Source organism: Ranitomeya variabilis, chromosome 4, assembly GCF_051348905.1.
Source record: "Ranitomeya variabilis isolate aRanVar5 chromosome 4, aRanVar5.hap1, whole genome shotgun sequence".
Taxonomy (NCBI): Eukaryota; Metazoa; Chordata; class Amphibia; order Anura; family Dendrobatidae; genus Ranitomeya; species Ranitomeya variabilis.
In genome coordinates this window covers 239668079-239683850 of record NC_135235.1, presented here as the reverse complement: position 1 = coordinate 239683850, position 15772 = coordinate 239668079, and the positions used below count along the sequence as shown (strand labels likewise).

Below are 15772 nucleotides of genomic sequence, written 5' to 3'. Positions count from 1 at the left end.
GGGTAAGGTGGGCGTAGATCAGGCGCTCCAAGGGTTTAGAGATGAAGGGGAGATTGGTGACCGGTCTGTAGTTATTTGTGCAGGATGGGTCGAGGGTGGGGTTTTTTTTTAGTAATGGAGTGATGATAGAGTATTTGAAGGAGGAGGGGAAAATGCCAGAGGAGAGGGAGAGATTAAAGATTATAGTTAGGTGAGTAGTGACTACTGGAGAGAGAGACTGGAGGAAGTGTGAGGGAATGGGGTCGGTAGTGCATGTAGTCGGATGAGAAGAGGAGAGGAGCCTGGAGACTACTTCTTCTGTGATGGGATCGAATGTGGAGAGTGAGCCAGGGGAAATGCAGGGAGGGATGGGAGACACTGCACTTGGTGTCTGGGAGCGGATTTCCTAACGGATATTGTCTATTTTCTCTATAAAGTGGGAGGCCAGGTCATCAGCACAAATGTCTGTTATAGGGGCTTATGCTTTTGGGCTGACGAGGGAGTGAAAGGTGTCAAAAAGTTTCTTGGGGTTGTTGGATAGTGAGGAGATCAAGGTGGTGTAGTAGGTCTGCTTGGCGAGGTGAAGGGCAGAGTTATAGGTCCTTAACATAAATTTGAAGTGTATGAAGTCTTCTGGTGTGTGAGTTTTCCTCCATAAGCGTTCAGCACTCCTAGAGCATCGCTGGAGAAATCTGGTTTGCGATGTGAGCCAGGGCTATTTTACTCTGTGCTTGGAGGTTCTGAGGGTGAGGGGGAGCTACTTGGTCCAGGGGGCTTCTAAGAGTGTCATTGTAGTGATGTACAGCCAGATCAGGACAGGAAAAAGGAGATTGGGGACAATGATGAGTGCAAGGAGTCTGAAAGTGTATGAGGGTTAATAACATGTAGATTTCTGAATGTGTGGTAGGTAGGAGAGTGCTGGGGTGAGCGAGGATTTGTGAGTGTGAAGGATAGAATGTTGTGGTCAGAGAGGGGAAGCGGTGAGTTATCTAGGTAGGAGATTGAGCAGAGCCGGACAAAGACCAGGTCCAGGGTGTTACCGTCCTTGTGTGTCTCAGAGGTTGAGAGCTGTGAGAGGCCTAGAGAAGTGGTTAGTGATAGAAGCTGGGATGCAGATGTGTAAGTGGGGCTGTTAATGGGGATGTTGAGGTTGGAAGTTCTGAGGACATGAAGTGCGGCAGCCAGGCTGATAAGTGGTCCAGGAAGTGGGTGGGTGAGCCTGGGGGCCGGTATATGACCGCTACTCTGAGGGTGAGGGGACGAAAGAGCCTGATGGTGTGGACCTCAAAAGAAGGGAATAAGAGTGATGGAACTGGGGGGATGACCTGGAAGGTGCATTGTGGGGACAGGAGTATGCCGACTCTACCACCAGGTCTCTGAACACTAACAAATACTTGGAGGTCACCTGAGCATGCTCAGGAAAGCCCGAGTAACGAGTACACTCGCTCATCACTAGTTTTGGCTTTTACACAATAAAAACTTTGATAGTAAAAATATATTTTTTTATTTCTTTATTCTGAGATCTATAACTTTTATTTTTCCACTGATGAAGCTGTAGAGAGGCTTGTTTTTTGTGGGACAAGATGGCGTTTTCAGTGATGCTATTTTTATTTACATTCGTCTTTTTTATTGTGTTCCAGTTTTTCTAAGCAGTATGATGATAAAGCATTGTTTGCTACTTTTTTTTTTTTTTTTTTTTACGGCATTCACTGAAGGGCTTAACTAGCATGACACTTTTATAGATCGTATTGTTCCGGACGCAGAGATACCAACATGTACTCTTTTTTTTTATTTAAATTTTTTTTTTACATAAATGTGTATTAGTGGAATTTTTTATTTTGTAATTTTTTTTTAACTTTTTTTTAAATCTAGTCCCTTTATGGGACTTTCACTTTTTTTTTTATTTTTTTTTTTACTTCGATTGCAGGCATAATGCATTGTAATGCACTAGCATTGCACTGCATTATACCTATACTGAAAGCTTCTGACATCATGCTGTGAGCATGGTGTTAGAAGCTTTCTGTAGCTTGGTGACCTGGGGTTGTCATGACGACCCTGGGTCACCATGGCAATGATCGGGCCCCATGGGGACGCCGATCTGAAGGCAGAGGGTGCTCCTGTCCCTATGCCTCCCTCCTGAACACTGCAATAACACTCGACCACAGCATTTAGTGGGTTAACAGCCAGGGGCAGGGCTGACACCGCTCCTGGCTGTTAGTGCAGACACTCAGCCGCTGGCAGTGCTGTTCTGCTGCACTGATCGGGCACGATGTACTGACATTTCAACATCATGCTGTGATCGGTCAGTCAGACTGACTGACCGATCACAGCGATCTGGGTGTGGGCACCGACAGCATGGGTCCCCGCACCTCTTCCCATGCCTCTCACTGTCACAGCCGTCGGCACATGTTTACACGCAGTGATAGTTTAAATGCATGACGGGCATAGCCTGTCCTGGTGCGGGAACTGACATTGTGCTGTGACGGGCTATGCCCGTCATTGGACGTTATGGGGTTTATATAGAAATAATACAAGTTCACTTTAGTAGTTTTAAATAGTATAGACAAACTTTTAATCAAAATCAGTAAAAGTCTTATTTAATTTACATCCCTTAAGTCGGGTCTAGTTACCCTTTGGGTAATTTGTTGTCTGGACTTTGACTGACCCCTCAGACAACTGCGTGAAGCTAACTGAATAATGACAAGTCATTAACCCTAATATTGGCGATAGATGCTCTTTATCATCTCAGGTGTCTTCTGTAGATGTATGTGATAGTCGGCTGTGAGGGTGGTGGGACTGACGGAGGTTGTGTTATTACAGCAGTGATTCCAGCAGCACCTCCAGTGATGAGTCTCCTGCCAGGTCCGCGCGGTCACGCTCATCTATGGATAAAGATGAACCTCACAAAAGTTTTGGCATCAAAGTTCAGAATCTCCCTGTGCGCTCGTCAGGTAGAGTATGTGGAAAAGTCCATTATGTCCACAGGTCTTGGATGAATCCTAGCGCAGACATTTTCCCTAACTTATGAAAATCTATGAAAATGTATTTTTTTGTCTCTAGACTCAAGCCTTAAAGATGGACTTTATCACGAGTTTAAAAAGTACGGTACAGTCAATGTGGTGCAGTTATACGGTGCATCCACGGAGCGATACGGTCTGGTCTTTTTCAGGCAGCAGGAAGATCAGGAAAAAGCACTTAACGCATCAAAAGGCAAACTCTTCTTTGGCATGAAGATAGAAGTAACCGCATGGGAAGGACCAGGTACGTTGTCACATCATCCATGAATGAATGAACGTGGATGCGGACCTGTGTGCAATATAATCTGTGTTCACTGATGGAGAAATCACAAGCCTGTCCTGTGTTTCTTCCAGAAACAGAATGTAAGAATGAGTTCCGGCCTTTCGATGAGCGAATAGAAGAGTTTCACCACAAGGCCACCAGGTTTCTCTTCATCGGTAACTTGGAGAAAACCACCACCCACCTTGATATACGCAACGTGTTCCAGAGATTTGGGGGGATTGTGGTAGGTGCTCATTGGTGGCTTCTGACAACTCCTTTATTTTCTCATGTTTTGTAGCGTCATTGCGCTGTTTTGGGCTGTGGATGAGGGGTTTGCCTCATAATTGATTGACACGTGATTATTTAATTTGTTCTCATCGTAATGTGCATGACATGTGTGATCTCGGGAAATCCTACGCTACGATCTGTTGTAGATGAAGGGCGCCTGATGTTCCAGATTAGTATTGGGAGCCCTGATCTTGTTCTGTGTAGTTCCCTTCATGTGCCCAAGTGTTAGTAATCCGGCTTTTGTGGCACACATTGCAGGTTGTGCTTTCACGCCACTTCTGCCCTATTGATCTTACTTGTATTCTTCTCCTCTGCTGTCCAGGATATCGACGTTAAGATGGTGGACGGTGTCCCTCAGTATGCCTTCCTGCAGTACTGCGATATCACAAGCGTCTGTAAAGCCATTAAGAAGATGGATGGAGAGTACCTGGGAAACAACCGGTTGAAGGTATACAGTTTAGAGTGAATTGGTGTCCCACCCCAGAAATAAAACCAGCCCCAGTAGTTGGGCCGTGCGACAATATGGGCCATGTACAAACCCATCAGTATGGCGCCTGCTGTTCAGTAAATGATCAAAGTACCTGTAATCGCACCATAAGAGGTAGGAATAGAAAAGGTCCATCGTGATGACAGCACTCCTCCATTTAAATATAGAGGAGGATGTAACGTTAATCATGAAAATCATCAGCACTATGCAAAATTGGTGCAGGAAGACTGCCATCTACCGTCCAAACAGGACCATGTGGACCCAACCGGAAAAGGAAGAGTTTCAGGAGGGACGAGGTTGGATAGAGCACCTAATCAGGTGACCTTGATGATGCAGATCTCCGGGATAAGAAGCCAGCGTGCCAAAACGGAGAGGTCTTTGGCGCCAACAGAAGCGGTAGTCAAGACGTGTCCTGGAGAAGACGCTGAGTCCAAGGTGACAGTTCACAATAGGAAGCGCGAGCCAGTGGGTGGTAGTTGCACATTGAAGCAGGACCCAAGCAGCACGTGGCAAGACTTGGAACCCAAACTACGTCAGTCAAGAGTTGGGGCCCAGCCCTCATCCCACCGGACCTGAGGAACACCCGTCGTCTGCCAAGCATTGAAGACCCATGAGTAGACTCCGCCTGACAGTGGACGCCTTAACAGTACAGCAGATGCGATTGAGCTGGGCTGTTGCTTTCAGCTCTTACGTATGTACTGGGGTTGTCCTTGGATAGGATAACAGACTGGGTGGGGGCCGGTTGAAGCAAAGGCAGCCCAACGAGCCTTGTTACACTTTGTCAGGAGGACTTGTGGCCTAGCGGGAAGAAGCAGAGACCCTGCTAGGGCCTGTGCTAGAAGAAGAGATAGTACTGTGACTCGTACAACCCCTGTTAGACAATTAGAATATTTAAAGGGAAGGTGCCATAAAAAAAAAATTCTCAGCAATTTAAAAAATGTTGACAGTTGATGTTTAAATTGTTAAAAAATATGATCACTTTTAAACACTAGGGCGAGCAGCTACTGAAATTTGACACACAAACCTAGTGTAAACTAGCTGACATTACAACTGCAGTAAGTATGGGCTGAATCTGCTCCCGTGTGTGATGTCTCCTCCCCTTCTGGGGGTTTGCTAAGGGATAAGAGAGGATGAGATTTAGGAACAGACTGCGGAGGCACAAGGCCCAATTTGTTTAACATTAATATATAACTTAAATAACTAAAATAAGACACAGACAAATTATTTGGGTAAAATAGGCCACAATATATCACGACAGAAATTTTAAATTTTATTAGGGAGGGGCACTTTTCTTACTTGCTGCACACGGACTGCCTGGATTGCACAGAAGAAGGGCCTTATAAACTGTTAATCTTCCCGTACTTTCCAGTCCTCCAATAAGATCAAATATTTCTTCCTGCTCAAACCAACAGCATTTTTTCGTGGCAGTTGCTGCTGACCTGTAGATGACCTCACAGATGGGTAAGTACCTTTCAAATCAAAGCCGTAATTGAGAAGAAGGAGGGGTGAGAGAGACCAATATGGAGGGAAAAAGGGGGGAAATAACCAACACACAGGGAAGGAATGTCTGCATTTATCTCAGAACTTCTGGAGTGAACAGGAAAGCAGGATTAAGGCAAGTACTACTTACTGCTCACCGTATATGACACTATAACAAATGCTGTAAATGACACCAATAAAACTTAACATTTACTGAATTTAATAATAAAATAATACAACATACACGACCTAAAACCATATATGTCTGCTAACAAAGGTACAAGGTGCACACGTTCCCTGTGGGACCAACTATCTGTTTCCTACCTTGCAGCGGAGGTTGGCACCCTATAAGACCTGCGCATTGGCGCCCCCGCTCAACGTTGACTAACCCCAACTGACCCTATTAGGCCCTATCGTGAGGAAAAAACAATCAGCAGACCATACAGACAGACAAGACAAAAAAACATAAATAGAAAGTCACTTAGGAAAATATTGCACTTATTAGGGAGATACTATTGCACTTATGATTCAGTGCAAAGGCCGTGCAACGAGTACTGACTCGTATAATGTACTGCACCTAAAGAGTCCACCCTACCTACCTGCGGGGGTTGGCACCCTACAATCCTGCGCAAATGGCGCCCCCGCTCTCGTCGTCTGTCCCTATTAAACCCTCAAGTAGGTATTAGATTTTCATATAAAGGCAGGCAAGATAAAGTGAAATAACACAGTGCAGGCAGAATAAAGTGCAAAAAATAGTGCATATAAAGTGCAAAAATTGCCGTTAACCCCGTGACTTTAGATATGACCAAGTATGTAAGAGCATTTAATTATGCTTAGCTTATAGCCTTGAGTATGCTTTGCTCGACGTGTTTCCCCTTTGTAGGTTCACCAGGAGACATACCCATATCATAGCTGAACAAAATAATAACTTATCTGGCTATATTCTGAGGGGCGATAAAACCTCTAACGCAGTGGGGAGCAATGTCCGTCCAGTCTCTGTCAGCCTTGTGGTAAGTGTGGTTACCCGCTTTTTATAATCTCTTGCGGTCTCTACATACCGCCATAGTAAGACTTCCGGGTTGAGCACGTAATCCCCTTAGCTGGCTTATGCGCAGGCGCTCAAAAATATATGACTGCGCATGTCTGCGGTGAAGCGCTAATGCGTTCCACCATGCGCCTGCGCAGCCGGTATAGTGAAAAAATGTGTGTCCTGCGCAGGCTCAGTAGTACGTAGTAAGTAGTCAATGCGTACCACTATTCGTGCTTTCTAATAATATAATGCGCTCCTATCTCAGATCCAAAGATACGCGCCTGCGCCCTGGGACCCGTAGTTATAAAAGAATATTGCTATATAAATAAGCTTGCTCAATGGGTAATATCACAGTTATTACTATAAGCATATTTTTGTTTACCACCTACAACCCTCTAGAGTATAAATACTAGGTCTATATAAGAACCTGAAAAACCACAACTAACTTATAAGAGGACGCCCTCTACCAAAGACCGTGTTGTAAAAAATACAAATACACTCGGATACTATAAAAAATATATAATTAATGACCTACATCCTATTCAGGACCAATGGGTCAAATGACAAAATTTAAACTAAACGGGACTGATAGAGATTCAAGTACTCAAGGATTCAAGTACTACTTACAGCATATCTAAACTTTCAATAAACTGTGCATAAATCAATAGTCCAGTTTATGTTGCCTCTGTATGCTTGATGTTTTAGTTTGTTTTTCCTCTTAGCTCATGTTTGGAGAAATTAGCTGCCCTGATGACTTGTATACACTATACATAAAATATAAGGAGAGAAAATGTTTTCGAACATCTCAAATTCAGAAATACAGTAACAGGATCGCTGAGAACATATATATTTGTGTGTGTTCTGCAATATGATTCAGCGCAAACATGCTCCCTACCTCCTCCCCTCTTCATAGACTGTGAAGAAATATGATGTGAAGCATTTAGTGAGCTGTACCCTCAGACAAGCCTGACATTGAAAGTTCAGCATAAAGCTATCGAACGTATTTTACAAACTTTATACTTATCTTCTGTCCTATTGATTTATGCAAAGATTGTTTTATTTATATACTAAATTATACAGTGCATGATTCCCTGTTCTTGCAAGAATTACAATATACCTTATTTTTTACAGGACAAATATTTTAAGAGCGAATTTACATAATTACAAAATGTCTAAGAAGCATCTTATGAAGTCAGCTGTATTTGAGCATTTTACAGTGACTCAAGTTAAAAAATATTTTGTGTGTCCGTGTATAAGTGACCCAGATGAAAACAAATACTGTGATGCCCAAATCAGTGCATACTCAAGCAGTGATAAAAATGCTCCTTCAAGAGCTTTCAATCTAAGAAGACATTTACAACGCTGCCACCCAGAAGTTTACAAAGCTGTGATTGAAAAAGATCACAGCAGCACCAAGAAACCAGAGCCCAGCACTTTCTGCCAGGCAAAGGAGGAAAAAAGAGCATCGCCAACGTCGGTTACAAGATATTTTGTAAGTGACAAAGTTAATGTAACAATGACAGCAGATGTGTTTAAAAAAACAGCTCATCGAGCTTGTTGTGAAGGACTGTGTACCATTATCATTATTTGCATGACCAGCTTTTACAGCTCTTAATGGAGAAATGGCCCACAAACTTGGTGTTTCTGGAAAGAGAAAGTATTAGAAAATTAGTGATTGAAGAAGCCCTTAACCAAAAGGAAGATCTTAAAAAGACTCTTGAGACGCTTTGTTTTTCCTAAAATGGATGCCTGCACACGTCAGAGTGAACTATTTTGCCATCAGCGTTCGATATACAGTGGGGCAAAAAAGTATTTAGTCAGTCAGCAAAAGTGCAAGTTCCACCACTTAAAAAGATGAGAGGCGTCTGTAATTTACATCATAGGTAGACCTCAACTATGGGAGACAAACTGAGAAAAAAAATCCAGAAAATCACATTGTCTGTTTTTTTATCATTTTATTTGCATTTTATGGTGGAAAATAAGTATTTGGTCAGAAACAAAATTTCATCTCAATACTTTGTAATATATCCTTTGTTGGCAATGACAGAGGTCAAACGTTTTCTTTAAGTCTTTATAAGGTTGCCACACACTGTTGTTGGTATGTTGGCCCATTCCTCCATGCAGATCTCCTCTAGAGCAGTGATGTTTTTGGCTTTTCGCTTGGCAACACAGACTTTCAACTCCCTCCAAAGGTTTTCTATAGGGTTGAGATCTGGAGACTGGCTAGGCCACTCCAGGACCTTGAAATGCTTCTTACGAAGCCACTCCTTCGTTGCCCTGGCGGTGTGCTTTGGATCATTGTCATGTTGAAAGACCCAGCCACGTTTCATCTTCAATGCCCTTGCTGATGGAAGGAGGTTTGCACTCAAAATCTCACGATACATGGCCCCATTCATTCTTTCATGTACCCGGATCAGTCGTCCTGGCCCCTTTGCAGAGAAACAGCCCCAAAGCATGATGTTTCCACCACCATGCTTTACAGTAGGTATGGTGTTTGATGGATGCAACTCAGTATTCTTTTTCCTCCAAACATGACAAGTTGTGTTTCTACCAAACAGTTCCAGTTTGGTTTCATCAGACCATAGGACATTCTCCCAAAACTCCTCTGGATCATCCAAATGCTCTCTAGCAAACTTCAGACGGGCCCGGACATGTACTGGCTTAAGCAGTGGGACACGTCTGGCGCTGCAGGATCTGAGTCCATGGTGGCGTAGTGTGTTACTTATGGTAGGCCTTGTTACATTGGTCCCAGCTCTCTGCAGTTCATTCACTAGGTCCCCCCGCGTGGTTCTGGGATTTTTGCTCACCGTTCTTGTGATCATTCTGACCCCACGGGGTGGGATTTTGCGTGGAGCCCCAGATCGAGGGAGATCATCAGTGGTCTTGTATGTCTTCCATTTTCTAATTATTGCTCCCACTGTTGATTTCTTCACTCCAAGCTGGTTGGCTATTGCAGATTCAGTCTTTCCAGCCTGGTGCAGGGCTACAATTTTGTTTCTGGTGTCCTTTGACAGCTCTTTGGTCTTCACCATAGTGGAGTTTGGAGTCAGACTGTTTGAGGGTGTGCACAGGTGTCTTTTTATACTGATAACAAGTTTAAACAGGTGCCATTACTACAGGTAATGAGTGGAGGAAAGAGGAGACTCTTAAAGAAGAAGTTACAGGTCTGTGAGAGCCAGAAATCTTGATTGTTTGTTTCTGACCAAATACTTATTTTCCACCATAATATGCAAATAAAATGATAAAAAAACAGACAATGTGATTTTCTGGATTTTTTTTTCTCAGTTTGTCTCCCATAGTTGAGGTCTACCTATGATGTAAATTACAGACGCCTCTCATCTTTTTAAGTGGCGGAACTTGCACTATTGCTGACTGACTAAATACTTTTTTGCCCCACTGTATTTGTGACGACAAAATAATTGTTACTGATACGTTGGCAGTAAAAGATAACTAAAGTTCATCACAGCAGCCAGTTTCTCCAGACCTTAGTGGAATAAGTTCTGCAAGATTATGAACTAAAAAAACAGGTTCTTGCTATTGTAACTTATAATGCTGCATAAATGATAAGTACAATTAAACTGATGAATGAGAATAATGAAGAACAGCAGCTGGAAGAACATTTCACATTCAGTATGTTAGAGATGGAAGGCCACAGTCCTGTTACCATAACGGAGGAACAAACAGATAATACTACAGAAGAACAGCAATATGATTCTTTACAATTAGATGATCTTGTTGAAGCTGCTTCACAACTCTTTGCTATTCATCACATGCGCTGTGTTGTGCACACGCTGCAGCTGGCAATAAGAGAGAGTCTGCAAGAGGGACATGCTGGAACTCTGGTGAGCAAAGTGAGGAAATTGGCTATTGCTGCCACAACCCCCAAAATTGATTCCATCTTGAAGAGACGTGCTGGAAAAGGGGTAATTGTGGATCAAACCACTCGGTGGGGCAGCACCTATTTAATGATTGAGCGATTGCTTGAGCTGAAACCCTTCCTTTTAGATATGTCCAACCCTCAGGTAACACTAAATGAAGGTCAATGGACACAGGTGGCTGAATTGAAGGAATTTCTTCATCACCCATTTACAGTGACTAAAAAGTTACAAGCTGAGGATTTAACTCCTGGCATTTTTATAAAGGAGTGGAAGAACTTGTTGTTTTACCTGTCCCGAAGAGGAGGTTTAATCGCAGATGGCATTGCTGCTTCAATGAAACAGAGACACTGCTATAAGAAAAAAACTCTTCTGGCAGCTGTTTATGTGGACCAGAGTCATCGTATATTGCTGTATGACCAACAGCTTACTAAAGAAGCTCTGATTGAGGCAGCAGTTAGGATGAGTGGGCTAGAGGACTCGGGTTCTGCCAGTGCTGCTGCTGCCATTCCTTCATCCTCATCAGATGAGGAATTTGATTTTGACAAGTATTTGGATGACATGGAGCAGGCAAAGCGTCGCTGCTGGGAAAAAGACTCCACTAGAAAACTGACCATATTTCAGCAACATTTTTCACTTGCTCTCAAAGTAGAAGAGTTCAATCGTTCATCAAAGCTGACTGTGCACGAGGCAATTCCTTTATACCCTGAAATTGTTAGAGATGTCGCCCATGTGGTCACTGCTTTACCACCAACCCAAGTTAGTGTAGAGAGGTTGTTCTCCAGCCTTAAAATAACTAGGTCAGATGTGAGGTCATCTATGGAGGAGGGCCTGATGGAGGCGATACTACTTCTCAGAACAAATTCATAGACTGCACATATGTTATTCAGTACGTTCTTGTTGAAAACTGTTTTTTTCCACTTACTGCAGAGTGTATAATAAATTGTAAATATGAAAGTTTTTTTTCTTCTAAAGTTGTTTTCCAATAAATATGTTAGATTCTATCTAAATGGCTTGATTATTGTATTATAATAATGATTAAAAGCCTGATGTTACCATTTTACCACAATAAATTTATCACTTAAACATGAGCCATGTATGAGGGAGTCTGTCATGGAAATTGAGAAGTTGGAGTTGGAGATTTAGCCTACCGACTCCACAGCCCTGCAGGCAGCAACAATTCTGTTAGTTGGTGCTGCTCGCTGTATCATAAACTGGGAAATATGCATGCTCATGCACGCTCACACACAGGAAAATACACACGCACGCTCACACACAGGAAAATACACACACACTGACACAGATACCCTCATTACTAAGCCGATAAGTAAACACACACAAACCTACACATACATTGTCACCAGCCTATGTAGGAGCGTTAACAGAGTGAACATACATAGGCTGTAACCAGACAACAACTGTTAATTTTAGAGGAAAAAAAGTGTGGACTCCCGTGTAATCTTAATAACCAGCTGGGGCAGATGTTTATAGCCTGGGAAGGGGGTAATACCTATGGAGCTTCCCAGGCTATTAATATCTGCTAACAGCTGTATACTTAGCCTTTACTGGCTATTAAAATAGGGGGGGACCCCCCCACCCAAAAAAAAAGACATGGGGTACTCTATAATAACCAGCAAAGGCTATGCAGACAGCTGCGTGCTGATATTAATAGCCTTGGAAGGGGCCATGGATATAAGCCCCTCCCAGGCTAAAAACATCCGCTCTCAGCTGGCCAACAAAAGGCGCATCTATAAGATACGACAAATCTGGTGCTTAGCATCGTTCTTCCCACTTGCTCTGTAGCGGTGGCAAGTGGGGTTCATATTTCTGGGGTTGATGTCACCTTTGTATTGTCAGGTGACATCAAGCTCACAGGTTAGTAATAGAGAGGCGTCTATAAGACACCTATCCATTAGTAACCCCATAGTGATATTGTATAACACACAGACACCCAGAATAAAGTCCTCTATTTGAAATAATGACAGACTCCTATAATAATACCTAATCCACCGAAGCCAACGTCTCCTGCAACAAAAATAAAACCACAATATTCCTCACCTATCCGCAGTGAAGATAATGCATAATGTCCCACGATGATCCTGATCACTTTGAGAGCAGTCACTAACAAGAGGTAATTGCTTCCGCAGTGATAATAGAGCTGCCGTGAGAGTTCACCGGAGTTCATCAGCTGATCAGCTCCGGTGACCTCCCTTACGGTACTACTGCTGCGTGGGAAAGTTCTCACACAGCGGTGCCGTAACCGAGAGCACCAGAGCTGATGAACTCCGGTGACCTCCCTTACGGTAACACTGCTGCGTGGAAAAGTTCACAGCGCAGTGCCGTAAGTGAGAGCACCAGAGCTGATGAACTCCAGTGAACTCTCACGGCAGCTCAGTGACACACTGACAAGAGGTAATCGCTCCCGCAGTGTATCACTGGCGGCTGGGTAGAGCGGTCACATCTCCCGATGTGACTGTTCTGCACCTGAGATCGCCGTGGGACATTTGGGATTACATGGACTACGGCGGAAAGGTGAGTATATGGTGGTTTATTATTTTACATTATTTCTAGGAGACGAGGGCATCGGGGTTTGGGCATTAAGGCAAGTATGTTTTTTTTATTATTTTTTATGTGATTATGTCATATTACTTTTTTTTTTTTTTTTTTTTTTTTTAACTGTGAACACAAGTGCCGGCTGATGATGATACATCTCCCATCACCGTTATTAGTGACAGCAGACATAGCCCGATGGGAGCAGCAGTCTGATTGGCCCACGCCAGCTTTTTGACCGCAGGTCACCGCTGTAGGTCACAGTCAGCTGCGGGATCACGCTGACATCTGACAGCATAACCCCACAGCGCTCTGACCGGCGGTCTTACCGTCAGCTCCCGTCATCGCACGCACTGAGCAGTGTGTGCACTGACTGGGGAAAATAAAGCCCACAGCATACGCTGTGGCTACAACAAAATGGCCGTGATCTCCATCCACAGCTGTGACCTGGACAGCCCAGGGTGGTGCGTGCCCGGGTCAGAGCTAAGAGGCAGGTGGAGCAGTGCAGTCTCGTATGCCCATGGCTGCCGTGAGAGGTGTGCAAGTGTCGTGCCCAGACGCCCACACTAATGAAATTGGCAACCCCCAGTGGCAAAAGTAAAAGTTAATAAAAAAAACTATTAAAGTAGTTAATTTAACTTTGTATTAAAATAATTGATTATATAATCAATAATTATTAATTCAAAAATTTAAATCACGGCACCTTCCCTTTAACAAGAGACTGCTGCAATAATTGGTGAACCTGAGGATTCATTATATACCCTGTGTTGTATATTTCATCTGTAATTACCTGTTTTGCATTGTTTAACTGTTGCTATAGTTACGGTAATTCCCTGCTACACTAGGGAAATGTGATTGGTTCCTTCCGCCTTGTCTCTGTCTGCGTGTTGCATCTGGTCCCTGCTTACATTACATCCACGCCTCATTGTAAGTCTGACATGTCGCCATATTTATCATTTACAGCTCAACTTTGGGAAATCTGTGCCCACCAACTGCGTGTGGATAGATGGCCTGCCCCCCAGAGTCACGGAGCAGCAGTATCTAAATCTCCATTTTAGCCGCTATGGGACTGTGCTTAAGGTACGTTACCCAACACACTTTCCATGATGATGTCAATGTTAATCCTGCATCTTCTTATATTCTTTCCTGTCCTTTTAATTACAATTACATATATTGTCAGACATCATTTCCTTTTAATCAGAAGACAACCCTAAATTGTGATCTGTAATGTGCTGGTCTGACCGTATTTGTAATGGTCATGTAATAGTCCACATCCGGGATCAGAGCTTGCACCATCTGTATTGCCAGTACTGTGTGAGCTTCGCTTGTCCCTGACAGCAGTTTGTGGAGAGGGTCCAGAACACTGCCCCCATCCCTCAAGGGAAATATGCAAATGCATGTAGAAAAGCCACGGAGACACCATCACGTGTTTCTCAACGCAAGCAATGAATAGCCAGGTCTTTCACCGGGAAGGAACAACCACGGGAAGGGCAGCATGTTTTGGCATAGATCCCTGTTTTGATCTCTCCGAGGTCATTCATCCTTATGTTTATAGTCTTTTCACTAGGCACTGCTCCTAATAGCCAGTTTCCTACTCCACACTGATGAGGGGCAAATACCCCGAAACAGCTGTCTGTGGATGGATACCATGTTTTAACATAGGTGGTTTTCCTTTATTGGATGCTGCCCTTCTCGTGGTTGTTCCTTCCCGGTGAAAGACCTGGCTATTCATTGCTTGCGTTGAGAAACACGTGATGGTGTCTCCGCAGTGTTGGATGTTTTGATCTCTCCTAGGTCATTCATCCTTATGTTTATAGTCTTTCACACTTCTGTCTTTCTTTTTCCGTCACAATGTGTCGTTTTGTGAGAAAGAAAAAAAATGGATCCAGCAAATGATGCTGCTGGATCTGTTTTTTTCCTCATAGGCTTGTATTAGCGACGGATTGTGATGGATGGCCACACGTTGCATCCGTCGTGTACTGGATCCGTTGGCAAATCGCTGTCCGTCAGGCGAAGACAACACAGAAATGTTTTTTGTGTATGTCGGAAAATCACTCAGCGACGGATCCTACTCTGCTCGTCGTTAGCTATAATGGAAGCCTATGGACACAGGATCCATCGCTGACTGTCAAAAGCAGGAATCCAGCAACGGGTCCCATCTTTTCAAACTGAGCATGGGCGGAAGAATTTCCCGTCAGGGAAATTCACTCTCGCTCTCTCTTTTTACTATTGATGCTGCCTATGCAGCATCAATAGTAAACAGATATAATGTTAAAAATAATTTTAAAAAAATTAAAAATCACGAGAGCAGTCACTGCCTTCAGCCTTCACCCCCATGCTCGCGATGCTGCCGACAGCTCCCGTTCCTAGTAATGCATTGCGAAATGATCCAATGACGTAGCTGTCTCACGAGACCACTATGTCATCACAGGTCATTGTCTTGCAAGGCATTACTGGGAACGGGAGCTGCCGGCAGCATCGGGGGGCCGTGGGAAGGATGCAGGGGACGCCAGAAAGTAAGAATATCACAATTTATATATATATATACACTCACCGGCCACTTTATTAGGTACACCTGTCCAACTTCTTGTTAACACTTAATTTCTAATCAGCCAATCACATGGCGGCAACTCAGTGCATTTAGGCATGTAGACATGGTCAAGACAATCTCCTGCAGTTCAAACCGAGCATCAGTATGGGGAAGAAAGGTGATTTGAGTGCCTTTGAACGTGGCATGGTTGTTGGTGCCAGAAGGGCTGGTCTGAGTATTTCAGAAACTGCTGATCTACTGGGATTTTCACGCAC

The 15772-nt window shown here is 43.7% G+C and overlaps 1 protein-coding gene across 2 annotated transcripts in view; it reads left to right on the top strand.

Annotated features, from left to right (window-relative positions):
* The window catches only part of LOC143770617 (msx2-interacting protein-like), a 59626-nt gene that overhangs the window by 35889 nt on the left and 7965 nt on the right, over nucleotides 1-15772 (top strand). The window contains exons 5-9 of one of the 2 annotated variants that reach the window (XM_077260423.1): nucleotides 2800-2930; nucleotides 3040-3240; nucleotides 3351-3502; nucleotides 3869-3994; nucleotides 13931-14047. In XM_077260423.1, coding sequence (XP_077116538.1) covers nucleotides 2800-2930; nucleotides 3040-3240; nucleotides 3351-3502; nucleotides 3869-3994; nucleotides 13931-14047 — 727 coding nt within the window. The remainder of the gene's footprint in view (nucleotides 1-2799; nucleotides 2931-3039; nucleotides 3241-3350; nucleotides 3503-3868; nucleotides 3995-13930; nucleotides 14048-15772) is intronic. The other variant, XM_077260424.1, reaches the window with a different exon arrangement.